This window comes from Copadichromis virginalis, linkage group LG18 (genome assembly GCF_057382275.1).
Source record: "Copadichromis virginalis isolate Kocher_CV1m ecotype Utaka linkage group LG18, C_Virginalis_male_GT1.1, whole genome shotgun sequence".
NCBI classification, from domain to species: Eukaryota; Metazoa; Chordata; class Actinopteri; order Cichliformes; family Cichlidae; genus Copadichromis; species Copadichromis virginalis.
Genome location: NC_140635.1, coordinates 27,703,613 through 27,727,366, shown reverse-complemented (window position 1 = coordinate 27,727,366; position 23,754 = coordinate 27,703,613). Strand labels below are relative to the sequence as shown.

Genomic DNA, 23,754 nt, shown 5'->3' with positions numbered 1-23,754 from the left:
TAATTTGTGCTTTTATTTACATTTTACAAAGCTTTACAACAGGAGTTTCATTTCTGTTCATTTTACGGTTGTGTGCTCATCCTGTTTCTTCAGGTGAACCTCTTCTCTTAAGTCCTTCTTTCACTAAAAGTGTCATCTTCTAACCAAAAAGTTTGAATCAAATATTTTTGAAATTAAAGTAATAATAAGATACTAATTGTAGCAATAATCACATTTAATTTTTAAACCTGCATAGAAATACAAGTCTAAAATCCTGTGAATGAAACAATAAAGAGTCTGGCAAAGTGTGACATTATGAGGGAGAAGTTTATTGAGGAGAGATACAGAGACACAGAAAATAACAACTGATGCATTTCCCCAATTTAACAGTACGCCCTCTGCTAAACAATGCAATTTCACTACAAATGGAACCGTTTTGCTGTTGGTCATCAGCAGATTTATCTTTTTTTAATTACCTTTACCTATCCCCTTCTACATTTAGCTTTGGCAATACAGAATTGTAGTTCATGCCGGTAAGGCAGTCTAAATTAGAGAGAAGGGAGCATTTAGTGAGTAGAGACACGAGAGAGAACGATTAAAGCGCTAGGATCCTTGATGAGGTCTTTATAGTCCACAGGTACAGTATCTCCTTATCATTACCTACTTTATATACATTAGAACACAGTTTAGGCCCACATACACAATAACAAACTGACAGAGAAGCACTTATACGTTGACAATACAACCTTGAGCGCTGATACAAACGCTGACCAGCCAGCTTAAGTGATTGCGAGTAAAACGGAAGAGACTAGAAGAGTTTGAAAATAGGAATGCTAGTCATGATATGCATGGAGTCGCATGTTTCGAACCTGAGAAAAAGGCTAAATGGAAACATGTAAGAACATGTCCTTTCTTTGTTAATGGATGAACGTGTGTTCTGCCACGTTAAAATAGGTATTCTTTCTCTTTTCATCTTACTGTCAGCGTCTGCATCGAAGCTTAAGGCTGCAAGGGTCACAATTTGACCATTGTTACAGCACAGGTGGACACCTATGACGAGGTTAAATGCAGTATTGAGGCTGTTTTCTATATAGAGAGAATACTGAAGGTGCTCCTCAGCCTTGCTATGTGTGTATGGCTGCTACTACAACACAGGAACAACTCACAAAAGTCCAACATTAAAATTGACCCCGGAGGGTTTTTTGATTCATCATTAACAGCTTTGACCATGAAAACAAATAGAAACTGAAACGCCAACAAACGTGCAGACAGACGGCACATGCTCACGTGTTCCCGCACGCCCATACACACGCACATACACATAGTTATCCGCACACGAAAATGCATATTCACACATATACTAAGTTACAACTTCTGTTCCTAAGAGAACATCAAGCTGATATTTAACACTTAGGAGGGGAGGGGGCATTATACAATAAATTAATACAATACTAAATCAAACTCAGCCTACATATAGGCAAATTAGTCCCTCCCCCATATACATACGCACAAAACACGCATACACGCACGCACTCTACACACATACACTCCCATGCAATAAAAGCAGCTTATGTGCCATGCTGCATTTTGGAATGAGTAGGGCAGTACGACTGCTGAGCGTATTTTCATGTAGAAGCAGCAAAGTGGGGGCGGTGGTTGACTTGGCAAAGGGTTTGTGGACGGGGGAGAGGTTCCAGGGACCGATACTGGGTAGTGGACCTGCTAAGCAAACCTGGACCACAGGCGAGCAACAAGCACACGTACACATACACCACAAGACAAGTACCATATTGTACATAAATATATGGACATCGTCACCTGGCAGGAAATCGAGGGTCAAAGGGGGTCAAAGACTTCAGTGTCAGCACTAAGAAGAGACCAGGACAGCAGAGCCATGGCTAAGAGTGGGGGGATGAAATGGATAAGGGAAGGAGATAAGGATATGGGGAATCCCTTTATATGATTATGGAGGGACTTGTCTTGTAGGAGATGGAGGGGGCCGCCGACTTAGGGAAAGTATAGGTAATTATGTGGTGTGAGGTGCCGTAGAGCAGGAATATAAGGTGATTTTTGAAAAGATGAGAAGAAAAAAGAAGAGAAGGGAAGACGAGATAAGAGAGTAACCTTTAGTGTTCACACAAATTTAAAAGATATTTCTTTACATCGTGAATAAGATATGTAAATAGGAAATTAACAAGAAAAAGTAAAAACTTTGTCTTCCACACTAAAGCCAAATAAATATAAAATCTGAGGAATGTAGAGATTATTTATTGAAGCAGTTTGTCATTTTGGGAAATACAAGTCTGTATTATACTGTGCTCATTTCTGTAAGCTAAATATTAAGCTACTACTAGCAGTAAGTTAGCTTAGCCTAGCATAAGCTAGCCTGGTTGGCTCAGTCAGAATATCTGGCATAAGTTTGGGGTTTTTTGTACAGATATGAGCAGATATAATGTGTTACATTATACTGGCTAACTGTGTAACCTTTACGTACTAGCTGTTTCCTGCCTTGTGCTGAGCTAGTGTAAATGGGGATGGTGGTAGCTTTGTGTCAAGTGTGTGAATGTTAGCTAGAAAGCCCTTTAGCATTGAAAAAAGGGCTTGTTGGAGTGGGTGTCAATGAATGAATGAGCCATATTGTATAAACTGCTTTGAGCGCACAAGTAGATATGAAACCAGTGCATTTAACATATTCACAGTAAAATACAGAAATGCCAGTGAGATCAGTGTGAGGGACGTTCCACATGGTGTTTGCCATAAAGCTAATGCACATTTGCTCAAACCTCCTTCTCCTGAGAATTAGTTTCATATTGCATTTTATTTCAAAATCTGTGTATTTTTGAACTTTTAGGTATACCATGTGACTTACAGAAGAATCTGTATTAATATTAAACGGCATTTACTTCAGGTCACTGCTCAACTATTGTTAGTTGACTACTACAGAAGCCCCGGGAGAGCAGATTGCTGCTGAAAAATATAAAACTCATAAAGAGCACATAAAGACCTGTTTCTAGATTTACTTTTCTCAAATTTGATCATTTCTAGGTGATTCCATATTTTATTCAATCAGTAAATGAATAGAGTACTTAATACAAAGAAAAGAGAACTGGAAGCGAGGACTGTACTCACCTTGGGATGCTAGGAGGGGCCCGATTTGGGCGGCTGGGAGCCTGAGGGCTATCAGCACTGTTATTGAAGGGCCCCAGGGGTCCTGGGCGGTTTGGTGGTGGCGGGGCCCCTCTGGGAGCTGGACGTTGGCCTGAAGACATCCTCCTTGGAGCAGTGGGGCTGGGAGGAGGAGACCTGGACAAGGCAAGATATGCGGTAACAGAATATCGTCATACCACCAAATGCCTTTATTTCAAATGGCCACAGTCTCCATGTGTACTGTAATTTTACTTTACCTGCGACCACCAGTAGATCCTCCCACCCAGGAGGTGTCAACAGGTGGAGGCAGTGGGACAGTAATGGTAGAAGTGGAGATATCACCGATGATAGCCAGCGCCTCCTTCAAGGCCTGGTGGGTTCTCAGTACCTCGTCTCTCCTCTGGGCCTGCTCCTGGGACTCATCCATTAGGGCATTCTGGTCACCGGCAGAGTACAGCTGGGCCAACAGCTCTGCGTTGATGAAGTCTTTCACCTAGTGGCAGAAAGAGGTAGTGGAAGATGGAAAATCATAATTGTGAAAATGAAGAAAAAGCACAGTCCTGCTGTTTTAATACAGTAACAACCAAAGAAAATTTGTCTTTGTTTCCTATTTAATGAAGACATTTAAGTATTTATTTTTACATTGTTGATCATGAGATGCATGATGGTCTTGGGCATGAGGTCCCTGATGCACTTGTTGACTATAGCCATATAAGAGTCCACCAGGTTACGGATGGTTTCCACTTTACGCTCAAGCTGAGGGTCCATGGAGAAGTTGTCTGTGCTAGTGGTCTTCTCACTCTCAACCTGCAGATGTAGAAAGGCAGCATTTAGATCCATGCTGGCAAGTGTACATTTGCATGTTAACTTCAGATTTTCTATAATTTTGCTTTGTTCTGTATATTTTATATTGGATTTGTTTTTTACTTTAAAGCATAGTATGTGGGATCACAAGTCACCGTATGTTATGTGTACACGAGTGTTTTCCTTTTCCCATGTTGCCCTGTATGTAGTTGTAAGCTTCCCATTTTATTGTAAAGGTTAGTTGCTTATGTGGATTTCTGTGACCTTTCACATCTTTGTTCTTCACCCTGCCCTCATTATTTTTTTTTTTATTTAGTTCACCTGTGCCTTGTCTGTGCAAATAATCCATGTGATATTTGATCATAGTCTTGTCTCCCCGTCTTGTGTCTTTTCCTGCTGGCTTTCTGTATTTGCCTCATTTGGGTTACTGGATTTTTTTCGTTGCTGCAACTGCATCACTTTTTGTTCACTTCAAGTTTTCTTTAAATATGTTTTGATTAACTCTAACCTTAAACCTGACCTGCCTTAAGCCTCATGCTCTCAGCAACTGGCTCTACATAAAAATTAAATGAAAGGAGCTAAATTAATGGAATTTTTTCCAACCGTAATTGTCTTCTCAGGATAGACCCCAGCACGCAGGAGAGACGATTTCCAGCTGTCCACATCATCCTGAGAGTCGCAGGCCAACTCCAGGGTGCGATTGTCCTTATACACATTCCTGAGGACAGGAGAGCATGTGTGAGACAAAGCGAGAACAAAGCTCATAATCTGTACTATCCCATGTAAAAAAGTAGAAGAGTGTATTTAATTAAGCAAATAATCTGGATTTCTCAATTTGAAATCTGCTTCTGATACAGTATCAAACAGAAGGCCAAGTTGAACCCACTGTAAAAATCATACATTTCTATAGCAGACAGTAAAAGGGAGAGGAACTTTAATTTAATGCATTTAATGCTTTGTCTATTACTTATTTACTTTGATGCAATATGAATGGTCATGAATGACGTCTTTATCAGTTGGAAAAGCTGTAAAACCAATAAAAATTATAGTTAAAAGTCTAAAATTCATGCCTTCTACCCATCTGCCAAAGCAGTCCAGTGGGCCAGATGAGAATATTTGGCAGACCGATTCTGGCCCTCATGCCTTCTGTTTGACACCCCTATGCATTGTCACTGTATTTGCACATAATCAAATTCAGATGACGATGCAAAAAATGTCTAATTTTTTAAGTTAACAAGAACAAAACTTAGAAAACTGATCAGGTACATGTGAAGGCGATCTCTCGCCAAAATTATTCGATCAATAAAAGTAATTTCCCTTCACCTTTAACTGGCCACAAACTAAAGTCATTTCCATTTCTCCTTTTAGGCTATGAAACAGAGTCTGAGTCGAACTCACAGAGTCACCTTTAATATTTAAGAATGTGCAGTTTAAAGTTTCAAACCTCTAATGTGAGGCTATCATGTTAAAAATAAACAGCGGCAGAGAGCACACACTGAGCAGTACCTTAAATATGTTAATCTCTTTATTTTACTTATTTATTTTATTCTCCATGCTTGTGACGATCAAAGTAACAATTCTTTCTGCAGCATTAGGCCTGCCAGTGTTGCATTTTCTTTATTTTTTACATTCTTCATATCTATTCCTTTGAGAATGCCTCTGATTAGAGTTAGTGGTGCTCAGTTGATGAACAGAATCAAATGACACATCCAAGCCTCTTTTTAAATATGAACAAATCAACATATGTATATGCTTATTTGCTAGATGGTGTTTTGGCACTCTGCACATACATCAGCTCACTACTGCAACATCAAGACCTTCAAGGACCTCAGTTTGTTGCGGCAATTTTCTATAACATGCGCTGTCTAAAAGATAGTGTGTCGTAGCACCAAATGTACATCAAATGTAACTGTCAAACTTCAAAAACTGAGAAGGATCGAACCTAAATCTTTGTAGCTTGTCTTAACCTGTATTCACACTCCACTATAAGAAACATAATCCCAAACATTTCAGCCTCTGCTTCAACACACAGGCCTCCGTCTTCTCCATGCGTGTGCTCTAATAAGTCTTGGTTCCTCTAGGCATCTATAAATCCGACTATTACAAAGGTTAATAAAAAAGCAGATATTTGAAGATCTCTCAGCTGACCTTGACTCCGTGTTAAAGATGCAGAATATGTGCTTGCTGGACATAAAACTCTTCTCCACGTCGCGCACCTTCAGGTTGTCCAGGGGCAGCATGTACTTCTTCTCTTTCTCCTGCGGACCAGGAAAGCAGAAGGTACGTACCGCAATCACTTTTTTTAACCGAAACATTTTCATCTGCCATGCAAAGAACAGCATTATGTGACATAGGTAAGAGAAAAGGTGACATCCATTTTTTTGTTTTTTTGTAAGAGAGGAAAAAGAGCTGAAAGAGTAAGAGGAGGGACAGGAGGGAGGAGGAATGGGGGAGAAATGAGAGTGGGAGGTAAGAGGGTGGGGGGGCAGTGGGGTGAGTAGGTGGGAAGGGAGAAACAGAAAGAAAAAGGGAGAAGGAGAGCACATGTGGAAGTCATTACAGTGTGGGTCAAGACACAGTCGTTCTTCACGGTGCGTTTGCTGGTGGAGAGCTGGTAGCTGTCGGGCGGGGAAACTCTGGTCGTGGTTAAGAAGGAGAAAACGCTGATATAATCGCACAGGAGGTCCAGATAACACACCACTCAAGCAGTGGTGTTGATGTGGAGGACACACAGGTTCTGGCAGGAGCTGTGACAGATCTTTTATTTTTTTCATCCCAGCCTTCATCTTTCTTAACTGTCTTTTTTTTCCTTTTATCCCTCCCCCTCAATATTTTTTCAATATTTTTCCTTCCCATTCCAGAGGGGCCCACTTCCTGCCTGATTTTTCTTCTTCTTTTTTCTTTTTTTTGAATGAGGGAGAGAGAGAGGGAGCAAGAGAGATTAAATGACAGCCTGGCGTTAAAACTCAACATCTGGTAGTGCTTAGCAGCACACAGGGAAGCAGGGAAGGAGGGAGAAGTTAAAGAGATGGCGGCTGAAGGAGGGAGGAAGAAAGACCGAGAAGAAGGAGTGCTGAAGTGGATTTACAAAAGATTTGCAGAGCAAAGTCCACATCTGGCGCGATGGTCTGGAACGTGGTGCTAGATGCTTGCAGGTAAGAATTAAAGGAGATAAGGACGGGAGAAGAAGACGCAGGAAAACTCTGCAGACCCTTCTGTGTTCTATTCCCCAAGGGGTCACTACAACCCATATATGGTCACACAGGTCCCCTCCCTCTTCCTCTCCCTTTCTCACTCACTCACTCACTCCCCCCACCTCTGCCTCCCCCCCACCCTCCGTCTCTCTCTTTCCCTCTTTTTTGTAATATCCCCTCCCTGAACGTGTAGCCAGTCTGTCCCGGTCGTCTGAGCGAATATGCCACGTCAAGGCTGGATACTCCTCATGGCCGGCGTGACCAAAACGGACCGCGAGGGGACCCCGAGCTTAAACGCCCACCAAAACAAATAAGCGAGAGATGCGACCCAAAAACCAAAAGGGGGGAAAGAGACGAATGCGGATGAGACAGAAACTTTTTTGAAAAGTTTTCGACACGCTGGATCCTTTGCTGCCAAAATGGAGAGGAGGCGAAGGGAGGGCACGGACGACGGAGCCGCAAGCATCTGGGGAAGCAGGAAAACCAGCGCACAAGGCCTGGCTCTAATTCCGGCTCCGTCCACCCAGTGTTCAGACTACCTGTTCATTGTCATACTGGTGTACAGTAGTCTGCACATTGGTTAGACTGGGCATGGACCCTCTTCTGTCAGTCTGTCTTTCTGTGTCCCTTTCTCTCTCTCTGTTTCTATATCAGGTCTTTGACATGTGTGTGTGTGTGGGGTGGGTTTGTTTTTATTGCATCTTTTGCCTCTTCCTCACTCTTCACTATTTTGAATCTTTTTGCAGTCTGTATTTGTTCCGTATCATCTGTATTTTGTCCAAAGCGCCCTCTAACGCTCACCACTTTCCTTTCGGTTCTTTTGGGGAATAAACATATATCACCAAACATCACCAACACTAAGTGCAGCTTTGAAAAACCAGGGTGTAAAAAAAAGAAGAAGAAGAAAAAAAAAGAATCAGTCCAATCAGAAGCTTTAACCCACAAGCTCGCATAATTTATGGCATGAATGAGTAAATGTGCAGGCTGCTAGCCTGGTGCCTCTGATGAAGATGTGGTCCTGTGGAAGTGGGGGTGGGGGGATTGGGGAGGAGGAGGAGGAGGAGCGAATGTGGCTGCAAAGCATCAAACACAAGCCAAAGGAACGAAGGGCCAATCAATCAAGTGGAGTTTGAAAATACAGTCAGACACCTCCAGGGAAGTTATTTCAGTGGGTGGTCAGAGTGGGACTGGAAAACTGTGAGGCACAGGACAAAGGAGCTATAGTAGACTTCTAAGGTGTCGAACGCTAAATGCTAAAGGCTGATAGGAAAAGTGCGATAACGCAAATAAAACAAAAGAGAGCTATACTCATAAATATGGCTTCAGCTAAGAGCAATTGTTCCGTCTATTAAGTTGAGATCTTGTGCTGGAGCTCTTTTGCACACTGTGACACATTTAAGCATTACACATATGAAGGATTAAAGGAAATGACTGTCATGAAGTGATTGGTAAGGATGTTGAAGGTCGGTCGAATTGCGGGAAGGGGGGGGGGGGGGGGGGTGTTGAGCAGGGCACTGATATTGAGTCGAGGGGTTTCTCTTCACCGCAAACACTGGAGGCTCATGTTTGGATTACAAACTTATAATTTTCCTGCCAAGAATGCGAGCAGTTCCAAAGTAACTGGCAGCCACATTAAGAGGGAGAGAGAGAGAGGGAGAGAGTGGGTGAGTGTGCAGATGTGTCTATGTGCATCCACGCATGTGCACGTGCATTGGGACTATAGAAAGTTCACAGTGTTAAACAGAAATATACAAGGCGAAGCCAGCGGAGTCTATAATTTCCTGCACCACCACACTGACGTCTCAAATGACAATCTTTGGACTCGGCGCTGTGCGGCCCCATGTGCTGGTCTCAGGGCTGAGTGTGCTTTCATATATTTTGGGTGTCTGCGATTGAACATTTGGTTGGGATTTGGTCCTGTTCCAAATTTGCAAAAGAAGAAGAAGAAGCAAATGCCTAAACTCCCAAAGGAAAGAGGTGGGGAGAGAAGAAAGAGAGATATGAGGGGGGTTGAGGGGGGATTCGAGACAAAACACAAGATGAACGGAAAGACTGAGTGAATGACAGAAATGTGGCCAAAACTCCTCGCAATGGTGACTCATACAGTAAACTGCTCCATCATGGTGATGATCTGCTGCTCAGCAATGCCTGAAAAATGCACAAAAAGCAGTCGACCGGTCTGGGGATAAGTCGAAAGAACGCCCAATTGGAAGCACATATGTTGTAATGAAGGCTGCAGAGAAGGCCATTGTCTCTGTGCATTCCCCTTTTTGGAGCCGTACCACAGCAAGAGACTAAACGAGGCCCAATAAACAAGCAGAGACCACACCGACTGGCTGAGGGAGTTGCAGTGTGTCTGCCTATCTACACTTGCTGTGCAGAATATCCTCCAACCTGTACAGCAGGCACAGACAGGCAGATAGACATCAGCCCACCAAGATTAAGCCAGGAGGATGGACCGAATGCTTCATCCTGTTCATGCAGGCTTGTGGTGCAGATGGTGTGCTCAGCTACAAGACCAGTATGCTGCTGCTGGTTGGTCTGTACTTGATATTTTCAAGGATAACTGAAATAAATAAATAAATAAAATTCTTTTTGACCAGTGATTTGAGTCATGTATCCATGTAGAAAGTTGAATGCTCCTTCCTTTCAGCATAGCGTCTTTAAGTTTTAGTTATTTTTATCCCAGTATAGTAAACGTGTGACATAATATCAGTATTTTCAGGAAGAAACAAAAAATTCAAAGTCAAAAAGTCTAATTAACTATAAGGAGACAAGCGTGGATACTGAATCCAAACACTTAAATCCTGGCCTCCTCATCACAACAGCCAACGCCTCACACAGCACATTTGAGCCACAGAAATAACATTGTATAAAAATACTGATCATAGCCGCTTTAAACCTACCTCGTCATCCTTGAACCAGGAGAGACTCTCAGCAGTCAGGACAAACCAGTACTCCTTGGCTCCTCCCTTCATGATGCTGATATTGTTAATAGTCAGCCAGCCTTTGCGGATGACCTGTGAGGTGGAAGGAGGTGAGGTCAGAAAGTCAGGAAGACATCTATGGACAAACCCTGCCCCCAAAAAAGTAAATAAAAACATAAACTACACGTAAAAGAAAGAGAACGACACGGTCCTAATGATCAACGACTCCTCCGCCTTTCAAGACGGACACCGCAAATTAGTGCAAATCACCCAAAGCATGACTTGCGATGAAATGCGTGTGAAGGTCAGGTTAGGTGTGTCTTTGTGACTCACGGCAGAGCCGAGCGTGTGACTGTGTGTCAGTGCGATCTCATTCACTGTGCTCACAATGCCACAAGCAGAGGCCCGTGTTAGCTGGTTAAGTGACCGCCGTGTTTAGTGCTTCAAGCACACAGAGTGTGTGTGTGTGTCTCCTGTGGTGTATTAACCCTACAAGCCCTACATAAACAGGCCAGAGGGCACAGTGCCAAGTGATTATTAGGTTAGATAACTGTCAGTCTTACACCGCCTAAGACTCACAAAGGAGGTTACCCGAATCATTACAAAGCCTTTGTGTCTTAGGCCCAAATGAGAGAGCTGCTTTGTAGCTGAAAGCATCCCAGGACACCAAAAAGAAATCTTTTTTTTACGCTTCTTATCTTATCTTAGAGATTTACTTTAACAGCCATGCCAAAAGCACATTTTCACTATTACATGTTTAGCTGGTAACCCCCTGTAGTCTGTGGGCCTTGGTGGGTGTAGGCGGTGTTAGAAAGCACACATTTATTAAAGAAAACTCTTACGATCAGGCCTGATGCAGGAGGAGAGGAGGCCTACAACAGGAAGGGATGTGGGGGTTTTAGACACCATGTGGCACTAAAAAAAAAGGCAAATTTTCTAATGCAACTTGTTTTAAAGTTGACCCTCTGTTGAGCCTCTGGCCAACAGAAGTGTACACAGCCAATTAGCATTCTTTACCTGTCAGAGTGGAAAATGAGGGGAAAATGTTTTCTTTTATGTAGCAGTGCTGGAGAGCACCACACAATGGGCTGAGTTGTTACTGCAGGCACAAATTACATTGCAAACCATAACCCACAATGAGCGATACTCACCAACAGACACCCAGCTAAGAGGGCAGCTGAGATTCTCACTAAGGGATGGGGATGAAATGCAAAGTGGCACCTTGATGACACAGGAGGGGTTCAAACAAAGGGAAATGTCTCAACAACAACAACACCAGTGATGATGGTGGCAAAAAGTAACAGAACCCAAGAGATTCTTTCACTAAGGCTACTGGAAGCAAATAAAAATAAAGAAATAAAGAGATCAAAATAAAACACACTGTTCAAAGTTGGTGCCCAATTAAAACATAATACAACATGCATGACGAAAGGGAGAAATAAGTAATAACATAATCTAAAAAAACAATGCAAAGGTAAAATGCATATAACATAATGTTTGTGCAATGCATAAGATTTACTCAAATGAAAGAGAGTGCTTTGCACAAGATCTCTTTCATTTCAGCTCTTTGTATTTTCTTTGCAGTAGCCATCTTGCCGCTGTGTGGGTGTGCAGTACTCCCTCGACCTCCACTGTTTGACACACGAGACGTGACAAATGCTCACCTGATTGCCTGCTGAACTCTGGCTCTTATTAGTCTGACTGCTCCTCTGCTGCGCGCTGCCGCCCAGAAGCAACAAAACAGAGATGGAAGGGCGATGCGGAGATGAGAGGCAAACACAGAGAAAATAGAAGGTGACAAACATGATGGGGTAAAAGAGGAGTTTCTAAGCATTTGTTTTTACTAGCCTGACATGAGCAGTATTAAAGAATGCATCATAGTAGAGCTAAGTTGAGGGATTGACTCTTTACTTAGCAAATCCAATGAAGTCTTCGTGGTTAGTGTTGATGTAAGAGAGCTGGATGTCAATCAACAGCAGAACCTGGAAATGAAAATCAATGTGTGAATTTGGGTAAAATATTCGCATTGACTTTCTTTAGTTGGACAAGCAGCATTAAGACCTCACTTTTTTCTGTACTTTAAAAAAATGGACATATATCCAGTGTGTCAACTGGTTTGTGAAACCCTGTTATGAATCATAGACAGTATGACACACAAATGTGACTTCTGGGTTGGAAAAATGAAGTCAATGCTGAAGTGCCTTAAACCTGCACTGGTTGCAAGTAACTTCCAATCCTATAGAAATCTATAGGGAAACAGCTTTTTGATGTAAACACTGACCTGTTCAGTTTGTGATCTCAGTCACTCATTTTGGTTCATGTTGAATAAAACAAAATTGAATCTTTATCATTGTGTTTCAAAGTATTAGATTATCTGTATGAAACTGCACTGTCATTGACTTAACAATGTGTCAATCATGTGTTATTAGCCTATGAACATGCAGTTTCACAGGTCAAATTGTCATATCTATTATTTTGCAAAGATTTGATTTATTTTATTTATCTATTTTGTATATTACATTAAATTATTTTGAAGATGTTGACAGTAGAAGCTCTCAAAAACTTCAGAAAGAAGCAGTGAGATAATGGTAGCTTACACCCATCTTTTATTCTGTTTGTTTAGCAGTGTCAAATTTTAATATTTGTCCATGTTGGTTTCTTTCTTCTCAGGAAAAGACCATGTTCGGGGGGAAAGATGGAGTGCTAAGGTGTAGGTTGTATTGACACAACAGAGACACAGCTACTTGCTAATTAGTGCTAAGTAATCTCATAGTATTATAGTGTACTAATATAGTGACAGCTAAAAATTTACTCACTAAAAACCAGAGCATGTGAAGCAACACTTAATAATCTGTCATATTATTGTCAAATATTTGCACTAAAGTGCCTCAAAAGACTCGTTGATGCTCGCTAGCTTGAGCAGTAGCCGGGTTAGCCTATGTTAGCATGAAGAATATAAACAGAGAAACAGCTAGCTTGGCGCTATCCAGAACATAAAGCCAAAGTGTGCCATTTGTACACAAGTGACAAGTTTTGGAAAAATTGTGAGATAATCTTTGCTATTTTTTTATATTTGTTTTGTTTGTTGCCTTTGAGTTGTTACTAAACAGTAACAAAACAAACCTGATCCTTGGCCCGACTCTCTCTGTCTCGGATGTGAGACGTGACAATTCTCTCAGTTTCCTCACGCAGCATGGGGAAGCATTCCAGCTGAAAACATAGTAAACAGCTTATGACTCCTTCTACATAATGAATGTGAAATAATATCATAAATAATGAAAAACTTTAGATGAAAACCCGAAACATCAGTCTGGTAATATTGTTCCAGTACAACAAAGCCAATGAGCAGAAGCGCTACCTTGTTAGAACACTGGCGTACGGTGTTAATCAGCTCCTGGATGACCATGTCCACACACTTGACACAAGGCTCCTTCAGCTTTATGACCTGCTTCTTCACGATGGCTTCAAATGCCATGTCTGGGGTGAAAAGTCCAGTCCTGAATCCCACGAAGAGTGCAAGAAAAGAGATGATGAACATTAGTAACACATGTTTTGGTTCCACATATATTCCTGCTTTTGATTTGTGTTTTGATTCAGCTAGATGTAACCACAGCCTTCACATGTGGTTCTGAAAATAAATAGATCACCATCTTCTACTGACGTGAGTCACTGCAGACCTGTTTTTGTTTTTGGAAGGAATTCAGGCTCAAAATGTGGTGGTGTCTTAAATGTCAGATTTTCTCTTGCTTGGGTGGCATTTTTTTTTTGGTTCCAGTGGCTAACCACTGTGAATCAATATAGAAACACACATAGTCAGAACTGAACATAATAAAAGAAAAGGCCTGCTCCACCCCAGTTCATAAATACTCATACAAACTTTATACTTTCAGGCCTTTTCACAAACCAAGCTCAATGCTGGTAATTTCTCACCATACCAGAATGAATATCTGTGGCCACAGCCAGAAAGCTGTGAGCAGTAGCAGAGCACAGGCTCAAAATGTTTGAGGAACTGGATGCTTGAGCTTGAAAAACTGGCATGAACTACTTTTGGCAAGTTGATGTGGGCCTGTACAAGGTATTGTTGGAACAAAGACTAGTTTAGGCAATATCATATTCTCGCCTGATAGACAAAACCCTACCTGATACCGTGGATGTTCTTGATGGCATAACTGATCTCGCGACGCATCTCCTTCTCATCACACTCCATCTGCGGAGAACAGAGAGGAAGAAATGAAAGAACTGAACAAATGTAATGGATGGGACAGCGGGAAGACTGCAAGAGCTCTTCATGCTGAAAGATTAAAGAGAAAGAACATTCTGCACTCGGAGTGTGAAGAAACATCGCTAATGGTGAGGCTATTTGAGGATCATTCAAAAGAAAATCACAATAGAGAATAAAGGATGGAATTACAGTGTGCATGAAGAATAGGGAGGAAGCAGAGGAGGAAAACAAAGGAAGAAATGATGTACTTTAGTCATATACATTCTTCAAAACTTACATTTGGTTAAAATGAGAAAGAAAAAAAACGAGGGGTGTCACTGTTTCTGCTGTTCCAGATTCACGAAACAACAGAAGGTGGAGTTTTATGTCATTAGGTACTAATATGTACAAATAGGCCAAAGCTACAACTTATGACATGCCCTCATCTGAAAATGCACAGGGAGGATTGGGGCTAAAAAAAAAAGAAAGATACACCATCCTATTTAATCAAACAACTGCCATATAATGTTGTTTTAAAGCTTTCATCTAAGTATCTGTGTCATTTTAAAATCCTGGCTGTGAGACTGTGTTAAATGTGACCCCAGTGATTGCATTTTGTTTTAACTTCAGTATATCACCTTGACCAACTCAAAGGGGAAACGCTCATGAAAGATGCGGTTGATTTTTGCTCCACCAGACAACTCCACTGTGTCCACCTGGTCCCCTGAACCCTCAATTCTCTTCTCAAAGTCCACGGAGAACTGCTGCACCATCCTGTAACATGAAAAATGGAAAACCTCAAAATAAATCAACGATGATTCATCATATTCAATATATGGTAGGATTTCTGCAGCAAACACATTTTCTGCCAGCAAAATCGAATCTGAATGCTTTGTCCGTGGGAAAAATGGGGTACTGACTGCAGCAGCTGCTTGGTTTTGCGAGACGGGTCATCGGGTCGGTATCCCCGGTATTCCTCTGCCTCTTTATCCAGAGCCAACAGCTGGGACTGCAGCTTGCTGCGGAAAGCTGGCAGGGTGTCCCGGATGTGGTTGGTAAGTTGCTTTAGAGACACAAAGCCACCATATGAAACGCATTAAAATCATGGTTTCATTGATAATTCTTACATATTTGCCATTTTTTGCAATACAGAATAATTACAGTCAGGACTGTTTATTTTACTGTAATCAAGGAGGATTTAGCCAAACACTCATTCAGTTACACTGCAGAATGAAAATGTGAAATGTTTCCTCCAGTAAATGATAAATTATTAGGAGCTGAGCTAGAAAGCGTGAGTGTGTTTTCCATCTACTTACAGTCTTATATCACCCACACTGATATGCTGTATAATGGAAGCCAACAATAAAAAAAAAGTAGGCCGCCCTCTTATTAATTATGTAAAGTGTATGGTGGAGAAGCATTGGTGGGGAACCTGTGATCACCTGGTTGAGCATTTTCTGCAGGCGTGGAGTGCCCATTTTCTCAGCCATGTGCCTGTATGCTGGGTGGGACAAAAAAAACTTCCTCTCGGCTTCTAAAGCTGCCTTAATGTCCTTCCTTCCATCAATATCCTTCTGACTGCGATTCACCACTCCGATGTACCCTGGGAGCGAACAAAGACGAATATAAAAAAAAAACGAGAATCTTAGTAGCAACTACACGAGCAAAATAATGAGAGAATGGATGTGAAAGCAGGTAAAACCTGGACAGACATTTGACTCTGAGAACAAGAACACAGATTGAAGTTTTCAGAGCGGAGGAACTGTAGGAGAAGAGAAATGGCAAGAGCCAAATAGAAGCTGGCTACATCGCAATAAAACAAACACACACCTCTCCGAAGTGGAAGCAATTTGTTCTCCAGGACATCACGGGCGTCTGTGCCCTCATCCATCAAATCCAATTTGGTGATCACTCCAATAGTCCTCAGACCTGGAAAGGGCATCAAAAAGACGTACAATGGGAAAGGAAGTGATAGTCATTAGGAAACACTAGTTTCTTTTAAAGGTTTTGGGTTACTCTTTTTAAGCACAGAATTAGATTAGAATTAATTTTTTTGCAGTTTTGCCTGCTTTTAAATCAAACAGTATGGATGCGACTGAAGTGCAGACTTTCAACTTTAATTCAAGGGGTTTAACAAAAATTTTGCTTTAACCGTTTAGGAATTCCAGCCATTTCTGATAAAATACTTGTATTATTTTAAATATAAGAACTGTTTTCTATACTTGAAAGAAACTCCTTCGCATTTAGTGACTGCCTGAAGTCTAGAACCCATAAACGTCAACATATGCTATGTTTACCCCCTTAAGATGCCCATCTAGGCTTTTTTTGTGGGTCTCTCTGCCTTCAGTTTTGTCTTCAGTAGCGGAAACGCATGCTCTATTGGGATGGGATCCGATTTTGCCATTGAAGAATATTCCTTTTCCTTGAGAAGTCTTTGAATTGCTTTTGCAGTATGCTTGGCTCATTATCCATTTGCACTGTGAACCACTGTCTGATCAGTTTTGCAGCGACAGCACTCCTCACACGTCATCCTGCTGCTTCTATCAGCAGTCACATGATCGATAAACACTAGTGACCCAGTTCCACAGCCATACATGTCCATGTCATAACGCTACCATCACCATGTCTGACAGATAACGTGGTATCCTTCAGATCATGAGCTCTCCTTCTCCTGTTTGTCTCCTCTCATCTTTCTGGTGCAAAGCAATCTTGCTCTCATCTGCCCAAAGAACTTTTTTCCAGATCTGTTTTCTGGCTAATCTGGTCTTCTTGAGTGTAACTCGTGGTTTGCACCATGTATTTCCATTAATTAAGGTGTTTCTAGATTGTAAACCTTGATAATATTAACGGTTTATGATATCTCTCAGGTTTTTCAGGCAAAATGATGGCCTTCCTCACTTGCACTCACATTTCTTTGGGCCCCATATTTAAAATGTCAGTGAAAAGCTATAAAATACAAAAGATTTTACCTAACAACAACAGAACAGACTTCATATGGCCATGAAACTGCTGTCGGTCAACCAAGAAACCTTTGAACCTCTGAAAATGGGAAACTTTGTATAAAAATGGGTGTAATTACTAAACAGTCAATGCCATATTTTTTTTTTTCAAACTCACCAGATTAATGCTCACAGCTTGCACTTCAATTACACACAGATTGTTTGATTTAAAATCCACTCTGGTGAGTATTTTGTTTTTTGTATTTATTACAGTGTAAAATTATACAATCCTCACACTGAGCAAAAAAGCTTATATTACACATCTGCTTCCTTTTATAATTAACTACACATTTATTGTTTGTTGTCCATTATACTAAATGTTCCCATTTGGGGCTCATGAAGGTCTGGGCCTTAATCCAGCTTTGCATCCAGCTCTTGCTGTATTTTATTGCTTCCCTTTTTCCACGCTTTGTTCTTCTTTTCTCTATTCTAAAGCATCCTTTCTCTGTTTCTGCTTACCTCCTGTATTCCTTCACCTCACTTTTCTTGTCTGATATAATTCGTCTTTCACACAAGGTTATTTTGTTCAAGTCCTCTTTTTGGCTATTTCACCCTCTTGTCCACTTGTGTATTTTCGTCTCCTGTCTGAAGGTCAAACTGTTCAGTTAGGTGGATTCTTTTCTCTTTTCTTATCATTTCTATTCATCTCATGCAGCTTTTTCTTACCCCCAACTTATCTGCCTATCTTTATTTCCACACAAGTTAAGACATTCGTTTTCTTTCCCTTTCCTTGTTTATCATTTGATTTGTGCATTCCTCATCTCCACTCTCCTCTTCTCTCAGACCCTCGTTTCTAATAAAAATGTGACACTTGATCATTCCCTACAGGGAAATTCTGCTTCCACATTCAGAGCAGTCAAAGCACAAGGTCAGACACTGAGCACCCACCCTGCAGCTGACAGAGATTGAAAGTCTTACTGAGGCTGGCCCAGTAACCACAAAGCCACTGTGTACTGACTTCATTTCCTTCAGTTTCTCATTCTACATCCTTGCTACAGCCTCTTTTATTCCCAATATCTGGTGCTTACCCCAGCATCCTTGCCTTACCCTGGGGGTCCACATCCTTCGCCAGTTTCAGGGCATCAGAGTTGGCCAGGTCAGTGTTGGCCGGAGTGACGGCCAGGATCAAGCAGCTCTCTCTGGTGATGAACTGCATGATCATATCCCTGATCTGTTGCTCGATGTCCACGGGCTGGTCTCCGACTGGCACCTTAGTGATCCCCGGAAGGTCGATGAGAGTCAGGTTCAATACTGCACAATCAGAGGAATGCAATGTAAGAACTGGTTTGACATTTCTGTGATGTGCAGCTAGTCCAACATTCATTTAACTATGGTGGTTGATAACTAGAACATTTGGCTAGATTCTGTCTGTTCAACTGTTCAACAGTGCATAAATATGTAGGCGGCTCTGAGATACCATAATTTAAATCAGCAAATTAGAGCAAACAGCTAAAGGTTAAATGAGTAAATACACAGCTATGCACGCTTTTACTAACTGCAAGCTAGTTTTACCTCATAAGTTATCACCAGTTTCACATTTCCAGCTTAAAATTAGCTTTTTTTAAAGTGTATCATCTGTGGTTAAAGCTTTATAATAATACGAGTAGTCATTTTTGCAGCAATAAAGTTCTGTGAAGCAGATACAGTGGGAGAACAACTTCCATTGACGACTAAACAGGTAAATAAAGTGCTATGAAATAAAAGTCTTAGTCGGTAAGCCAGCCATCTCTCAGCATTTCAAGGCAGGTAGATGATGCTATTAGCTTTTAAAATGAAAGACAATCCACATTATCAGTTTGACAGAAGGTCACAGAAGGTGGGAAGCTGAATTGGCTAGTCTATTATTTCATATCCCTTTAATTCTGTGACTTATATGGCTATAAAAATGCCTCTTCTTAATAGCACAAACAATCTGAGGGCAGCACAACGGAATATGCTATGCAACCATATCAACACAGAGCCTTTAAATGATCTGGTTGCCTGCCTGCCTTTCACATCATCAAAACTCATTCATATCCAGCACAATAACTTCACAAGCAAAACTATCTTCTTTGTTTCTAATGACCCAGTTTTTAAAGAGTCTATCTGCCAACTGTTCAAACGAGGAGCGAGAGTATGATGACTCACAGCTTTTCACGTTCTAGTTTGATTCAAAAGTGTTACTGCATACTGGCACTTGGCAGTAAAAAGAGGAAAAAGGTGAGTTATTCCTTTCGCACCATTGGGGGAGTAAACCCGCAGGTTGATGGGGACGGGAGATATGCCTTTGTTGGCCCCCGTGACACGGTCCGTCTCTCCCTCGATCTCCTGGCGAACCTCGTCGAAGTCTGTGAACTTTTTCCCTTTGCAGTGGAGGAATTCAGCCCATTCTGAGAGGATGAAAATGGAGAGCATATAACAGAGATTAGTAATGGCTGTGCTGCATGTGTCTGAGTGGAAAATAATGCCAGAGCGGGAGGGAATAAAAGCCAGAGAGAGAGGGAAAAAAAAGCAGTACCATTTTAAAAGGAGAGAGGAGGAGGCTGCATTTGTGTGTTTCGTGTGTGTGTGTGTGTGTGTGTGTGTGTGTGTGTGTGTGTAAGAGCATGTGTGTTTGCATGCTAGCAAGTGTGGGTGTGTGGCTGTGTGCACCCACCTGCAGAAGAGTTGATAAGCTGCAGAACCAGGGGCCTGCGGGTGACAATGCCAGATCCACGGGGCAGAAAGTCCCTGAGGACAGACAGTCAATCAAAACTCATTACATCAAACTGCAGCAAATGTAAACCTCTTTCCAAGAAAGGCTATAGATAGCATAATGATAATGTTATTTACAGCTTCTACTTTTGAAGCCTTGGAAGGCAAATTTCTTATAATTACACCAGTTACGATGGCATGACAGCTAGCATAAAGCTTTCAGTGTCATTCGTGTAGTCTGCTGTAGGCCATTTCAAAACAAGTGGGGGAAAAGGGGCCATTTTAAAACATGTCCTGTGGCTTTCAGCTGCTGCTACTGCAACACAATAACTCTAACAGTAAAGAACAACCTGACCCGATAAACAACAGGTCAGAATAGAGAGCTGCATCGCTGACGGCGAGCTCTCCCAGTTTAAAATAGTGACTTGCACATGCAGGCATGCCACACACCTATCAGCCTGCCTCTTATGCTTTAAGGTCTGTTTCAAGAACCTTATTAACACATATTGACCCTCAGAAGTCCCTAAAGTGGGTGAGTTGTTTTTCCTTTTTTTAAAAGCCCACTACTTGTCCATTCAGCGCTGTGCAGAGCCAGTGCTGGACAGATGGACCGTTACTCAGCATCACGACTCTAAATGAGGGCTGAAACAGAACTAAATCAATGCATCCATCTGGAACTGCGTGCTTGTAAGAACATGCAATATGTGGTTACAAAGACATTCAAGCTAATGGCATTTTAGTTGTGCACCTCCATAAACACTGACAGGCAGGCTTTAAAAGAGTGGCCAGAATGGGTGCAGCAGATAACGACTGACTTTCAAGTATGTAGTGTGGTTCAAGCTTCAAAAACAGTAGTAATGAAATGGCATCTTTTAATAGACCCTCCCTGCATGTAAAATATTCTCATCTAAAAGTAAATGTCGACACTATATGCTGTAATGTATGCTTTCGAGTGTCTGGAATCTGAGCATAGCTCCAATAACCCCGCTGGTATTCTTTCCAGAGACACAGAAATCATCACGGCCAACAGCTTGTTTTGCAGACAGAGCAGTGGACTTCTCCCCTTAAAACGGACACGTGACGGGATCCCTAATCGATTTAAAAAGCAAAGTTCTCATCAAATTTAGAGAATATACGATTAGTACGTCTCTCTATTAATAGACAACTGAGGGACGCTATAATTAGCTGTCAATTAAAAGGTCCCCAATCTCTTTAAAATGCATGGTTATAAAGAAACCATGGCAACACATTATTGTCTGAGAATAGTGAGATTCTTGTAGCAGATAACACACTAGTAGCTACTGGACAGCAGGAAAAAATGTCATTGTGGAGCCTGGATGTATTTCTCATTTTCAGATTCACTGCTTGCTGCTTATGGAGTTGGAAAAAACAACAACAGCCCAGATATATAAATCAAGGGTGAAAAAATTATGAATATTCATGTGTTTGGAGAAGTGGGAGCTGACACCTCTGCATGAACAGTAGGATGGTGCTTTTATAAAGGTTACATGCAGCAATCTGCATTTTACACAACATCCGAACATAACGCCATCAGTACATGGTTCACGGAAAAGCAGCGGTTATTATTTTTAGGGTTGTGAGGTGGCCTCCTGCAGCTGGTGCTGATTGGGCCAAAATCCCCAAAGGTGCTGCTGTAACCCAAATAAAGCCTCCATCCCCTGTTGGCGGTCACAAGATATGGATATGTGGTACCAAAAAAAAGAGAAAATAAAACAGCAGCACAGAAAGTGACTGAATCTGCTCGCCTTAAGGTGCTTCAACTGTGACTTAAAGCAGGGGAAAGATGGTCTGAACTCTATGGGGCCAATCTCTTATGTCATCCTCAAGGTTAAAGTGAGAAGGGATTATCCTATTTCTGTTTGTCAATTTTACCTGCCTACAAAGTTCTCCAGCACAGAGCTCTTTCCTGCACTCTGGCCTCCGACCACTGCGATCTGCGGCAGGTCTAGGTTGCAGGCCTGGCCGATGGAGCTGAAGGCATCCTGCAGCTTGTTGACCAGCGGGATCAGCTCCTCCATGCCACGGTTTCCCATGGTGCCTTTAGACGGAAGGAATTGAGAGAGAGAGCAGGAGGAGGAGGAGAGATGAGGGGGAAAAGATGTGGCTCTGCTATATTAGTCCAGGACTACCGCGGTGCTTGTTGATGTAGTGAAGTCATCTAGGCGCTCATTGCCCCGAGCCAAGCGAGGGTCGGACCGACTGTGGAAGCAGCGGAGAGAGAGAGAGAGCGGACAAGAGAGAGGCCAAGAAGGAAACATACAGCGGGAAAAAGAGCGAGAGAGAGAGAGAGAGAGAGAGAGAGAGAGAGAGAGGCGCAGAGAGGAGATGTGAACAGATAGGGACAGACAATTGAGACAATTGCGCAGTTGCTTCCAACCACCACAGCCCCCCTCCCCTCTCTCCTTTTCTCTTCCCCCCACTATTTCTCTCTATTTCTATTTCCCTTTGACACAAAAACACACAATCACAGCGACACACACACACATGAAGGCTACACTTTCAAGGGCATTCGGTGAGCTCCATATCGCCACCGTGCGCAGTCCCGTGCTCCGGGAGGCTTGACAAATCAAACACGAATCACGCTTTAACAAACGGCACAACAAAGCATCCTTCGCGGCGAGAGGACACACACGCATACGGTGATATCGCAATAGAAAACAGCTACCAGTAGAAAAAAAAAATATGCAGCACGGGATTGATGCCAAGATTGTGGTAAACTATTGTGCGGCTGTGACATTTACCCCGCCTCAGGATTCCCTCGGTGTTTTCAGTGCCCGGTCGCTGTCCAGTGCTGAAACGAGGCGCAGATCAGGCAGCAGAGACGAGTGACACAAGACCCTCGGATGATTATACGAGCACCACCTGCTATGGCGGTGCATCGGCTTAGCGTGAAACTCCTGTGCATTAATGGTGCTCGCCTGCGGGGGCTGGCGTTACGCTCGGCTGGATGTCAGAGCTCTCATCCCGATCCCAAATTTGCCTTTGACAGATTAATCATTTTCCCCTCGCTCTCTCGCTCCTCTTTTTTTCCGCGGTGTAATTGCGAAGCTGTCAGAGGCTATCGACGCTTCGGAGGACCAATAGAAATCTCGAGATTGAAGCCGAGGCAGAGAAACGCGGCTCCCTATTGGCTGGGCGAGTACAGGTTAGGCCTACCTGAGCCCGCCCCCTGTTTACATCCGTGCCGTTTCTGCCGCTGTGACTCATGCGGCACGGCTGCGCATCGCTGCAACAGAAGAGGTGAATGCGCTCCTGCAGATCCCCGCAGTAGCAGCCGAAAGCAGCTGTCGTAAATTTCTACCGCTTTCAGTTTTATGACACCTTGCTTTTATGCGCGATAGAATATGATCCTGTATGGCACTCAAACCACGCTCGGTGATGTAAAGAGCGTATGGGGTTTGCTCTTGAGCAGGCACAGACGTGTGAGGCCTGGCCTCCTGACTGGTGGAAGCGGTCATGCGGAAAGGACGGTGCCATCCTGCCTTAACCTCAAGCAGGACGGCATCTGTGCCTGGTAGCGCCGGGTGACATCTGCTGTCATCAGAAATAGTCTTTAAGGAGAAAACTGGTTTGCTTTCAAGAGCCCTGAGCCGAGAGGTTAAAGAGTAAAGTGCTGGCTCATAAATGGAGGCCACAGTGGAGCCTTCCATTTATTTAAATTATAGTAAAAGCTCAGGGGTTAGTCGGCATTTCCCCTTTTCATTATGGCCAAGCCTTTCAAGCCGGGTCCACTCGTAACGTCACGCTGTAGTGAGCACTAGAGGGCAGTAACGACCAATGCTTACTGGCCTTATCGTTGAGAAAATTAA

The 23,754-nt window shown here is 42.5% G+C and overlaps 1 protein-coding gene and 1 long non-coding RNA gene across 4 annotated transcripts; one reads left to right on the top strand and one right to left on the bottom strand.

The window, feature by feature from the left end:
* Positions 1 to 287: 287 nt before the first annotated feature.
* Positions 288 to 23,015, bottom strand: dnm3b (dynamin 3b). Of its 3 annotated transcripts, none has more exons than XM_085439991.1 (21): positions 22,687 to 23,015; positions 21,818 to 22,144; positions 19,887 to 19,960; positions 19,471 to 19,620; positions 18,299 to 18,502; positions 16,083 to 16,181; positions 15,695 to 15,855; positions 15,173 to 15,315; positions 14,891 to 15,026; positions 14,191 to 14,258; positions 13,410 to 13,548; positions 13,175 to 13,261; positions 11,963 to 12,033; positions 11,716 to 11,770; positions 10,031 to 10,144; positions 6,079 to 6,188; positions 4,534 to 4,648; positions 3,769 to 3,933; positions 3,384 to 3,619; positions 3,109 to 3,282; positions 288 to 1,985 (listed from the first exon to the last, which is right to left on the bottom strand). In XM_085439991.1, exons 2-21 carry the CDS (start codon positions 21,976 to 21,978, stop codon positions 1,943 to 1,945), a joined length of 2,505 nt encoding a protein of 834 aa, XP_085296117.1. In that variant the 5' UTR covers positions 21,979 to 22,144; positions 22,687 to 23,015; the 3' UTR covers positions 288 to 1,942. The 3 variants fall into 3 exon arrangements, with proteins under 3 accessions (XP_085296117.1, XP_085296119.1, XP_085296118.1); XM_085439993.1 differs by having other exon boundaries at positions 288 to 1,958; XM_085439992.1 differs by having other exon boundaries at positions 21,818 to 21,983.
* On the top strand, positions 11,783 to 13,527 carry LOC146688150 (uncharacterized). The gene is made up of 2 exons (XR_014916566.1): positions 11,783 to 11,845; positions 12,722 to 13,527. It is a non-coding gene; the product is annotated as an uncharacterized LOC146688150 (long non-coding RNA).
* Positions 23,016 to 23,754: the final 739 nt, after the last annotated feature.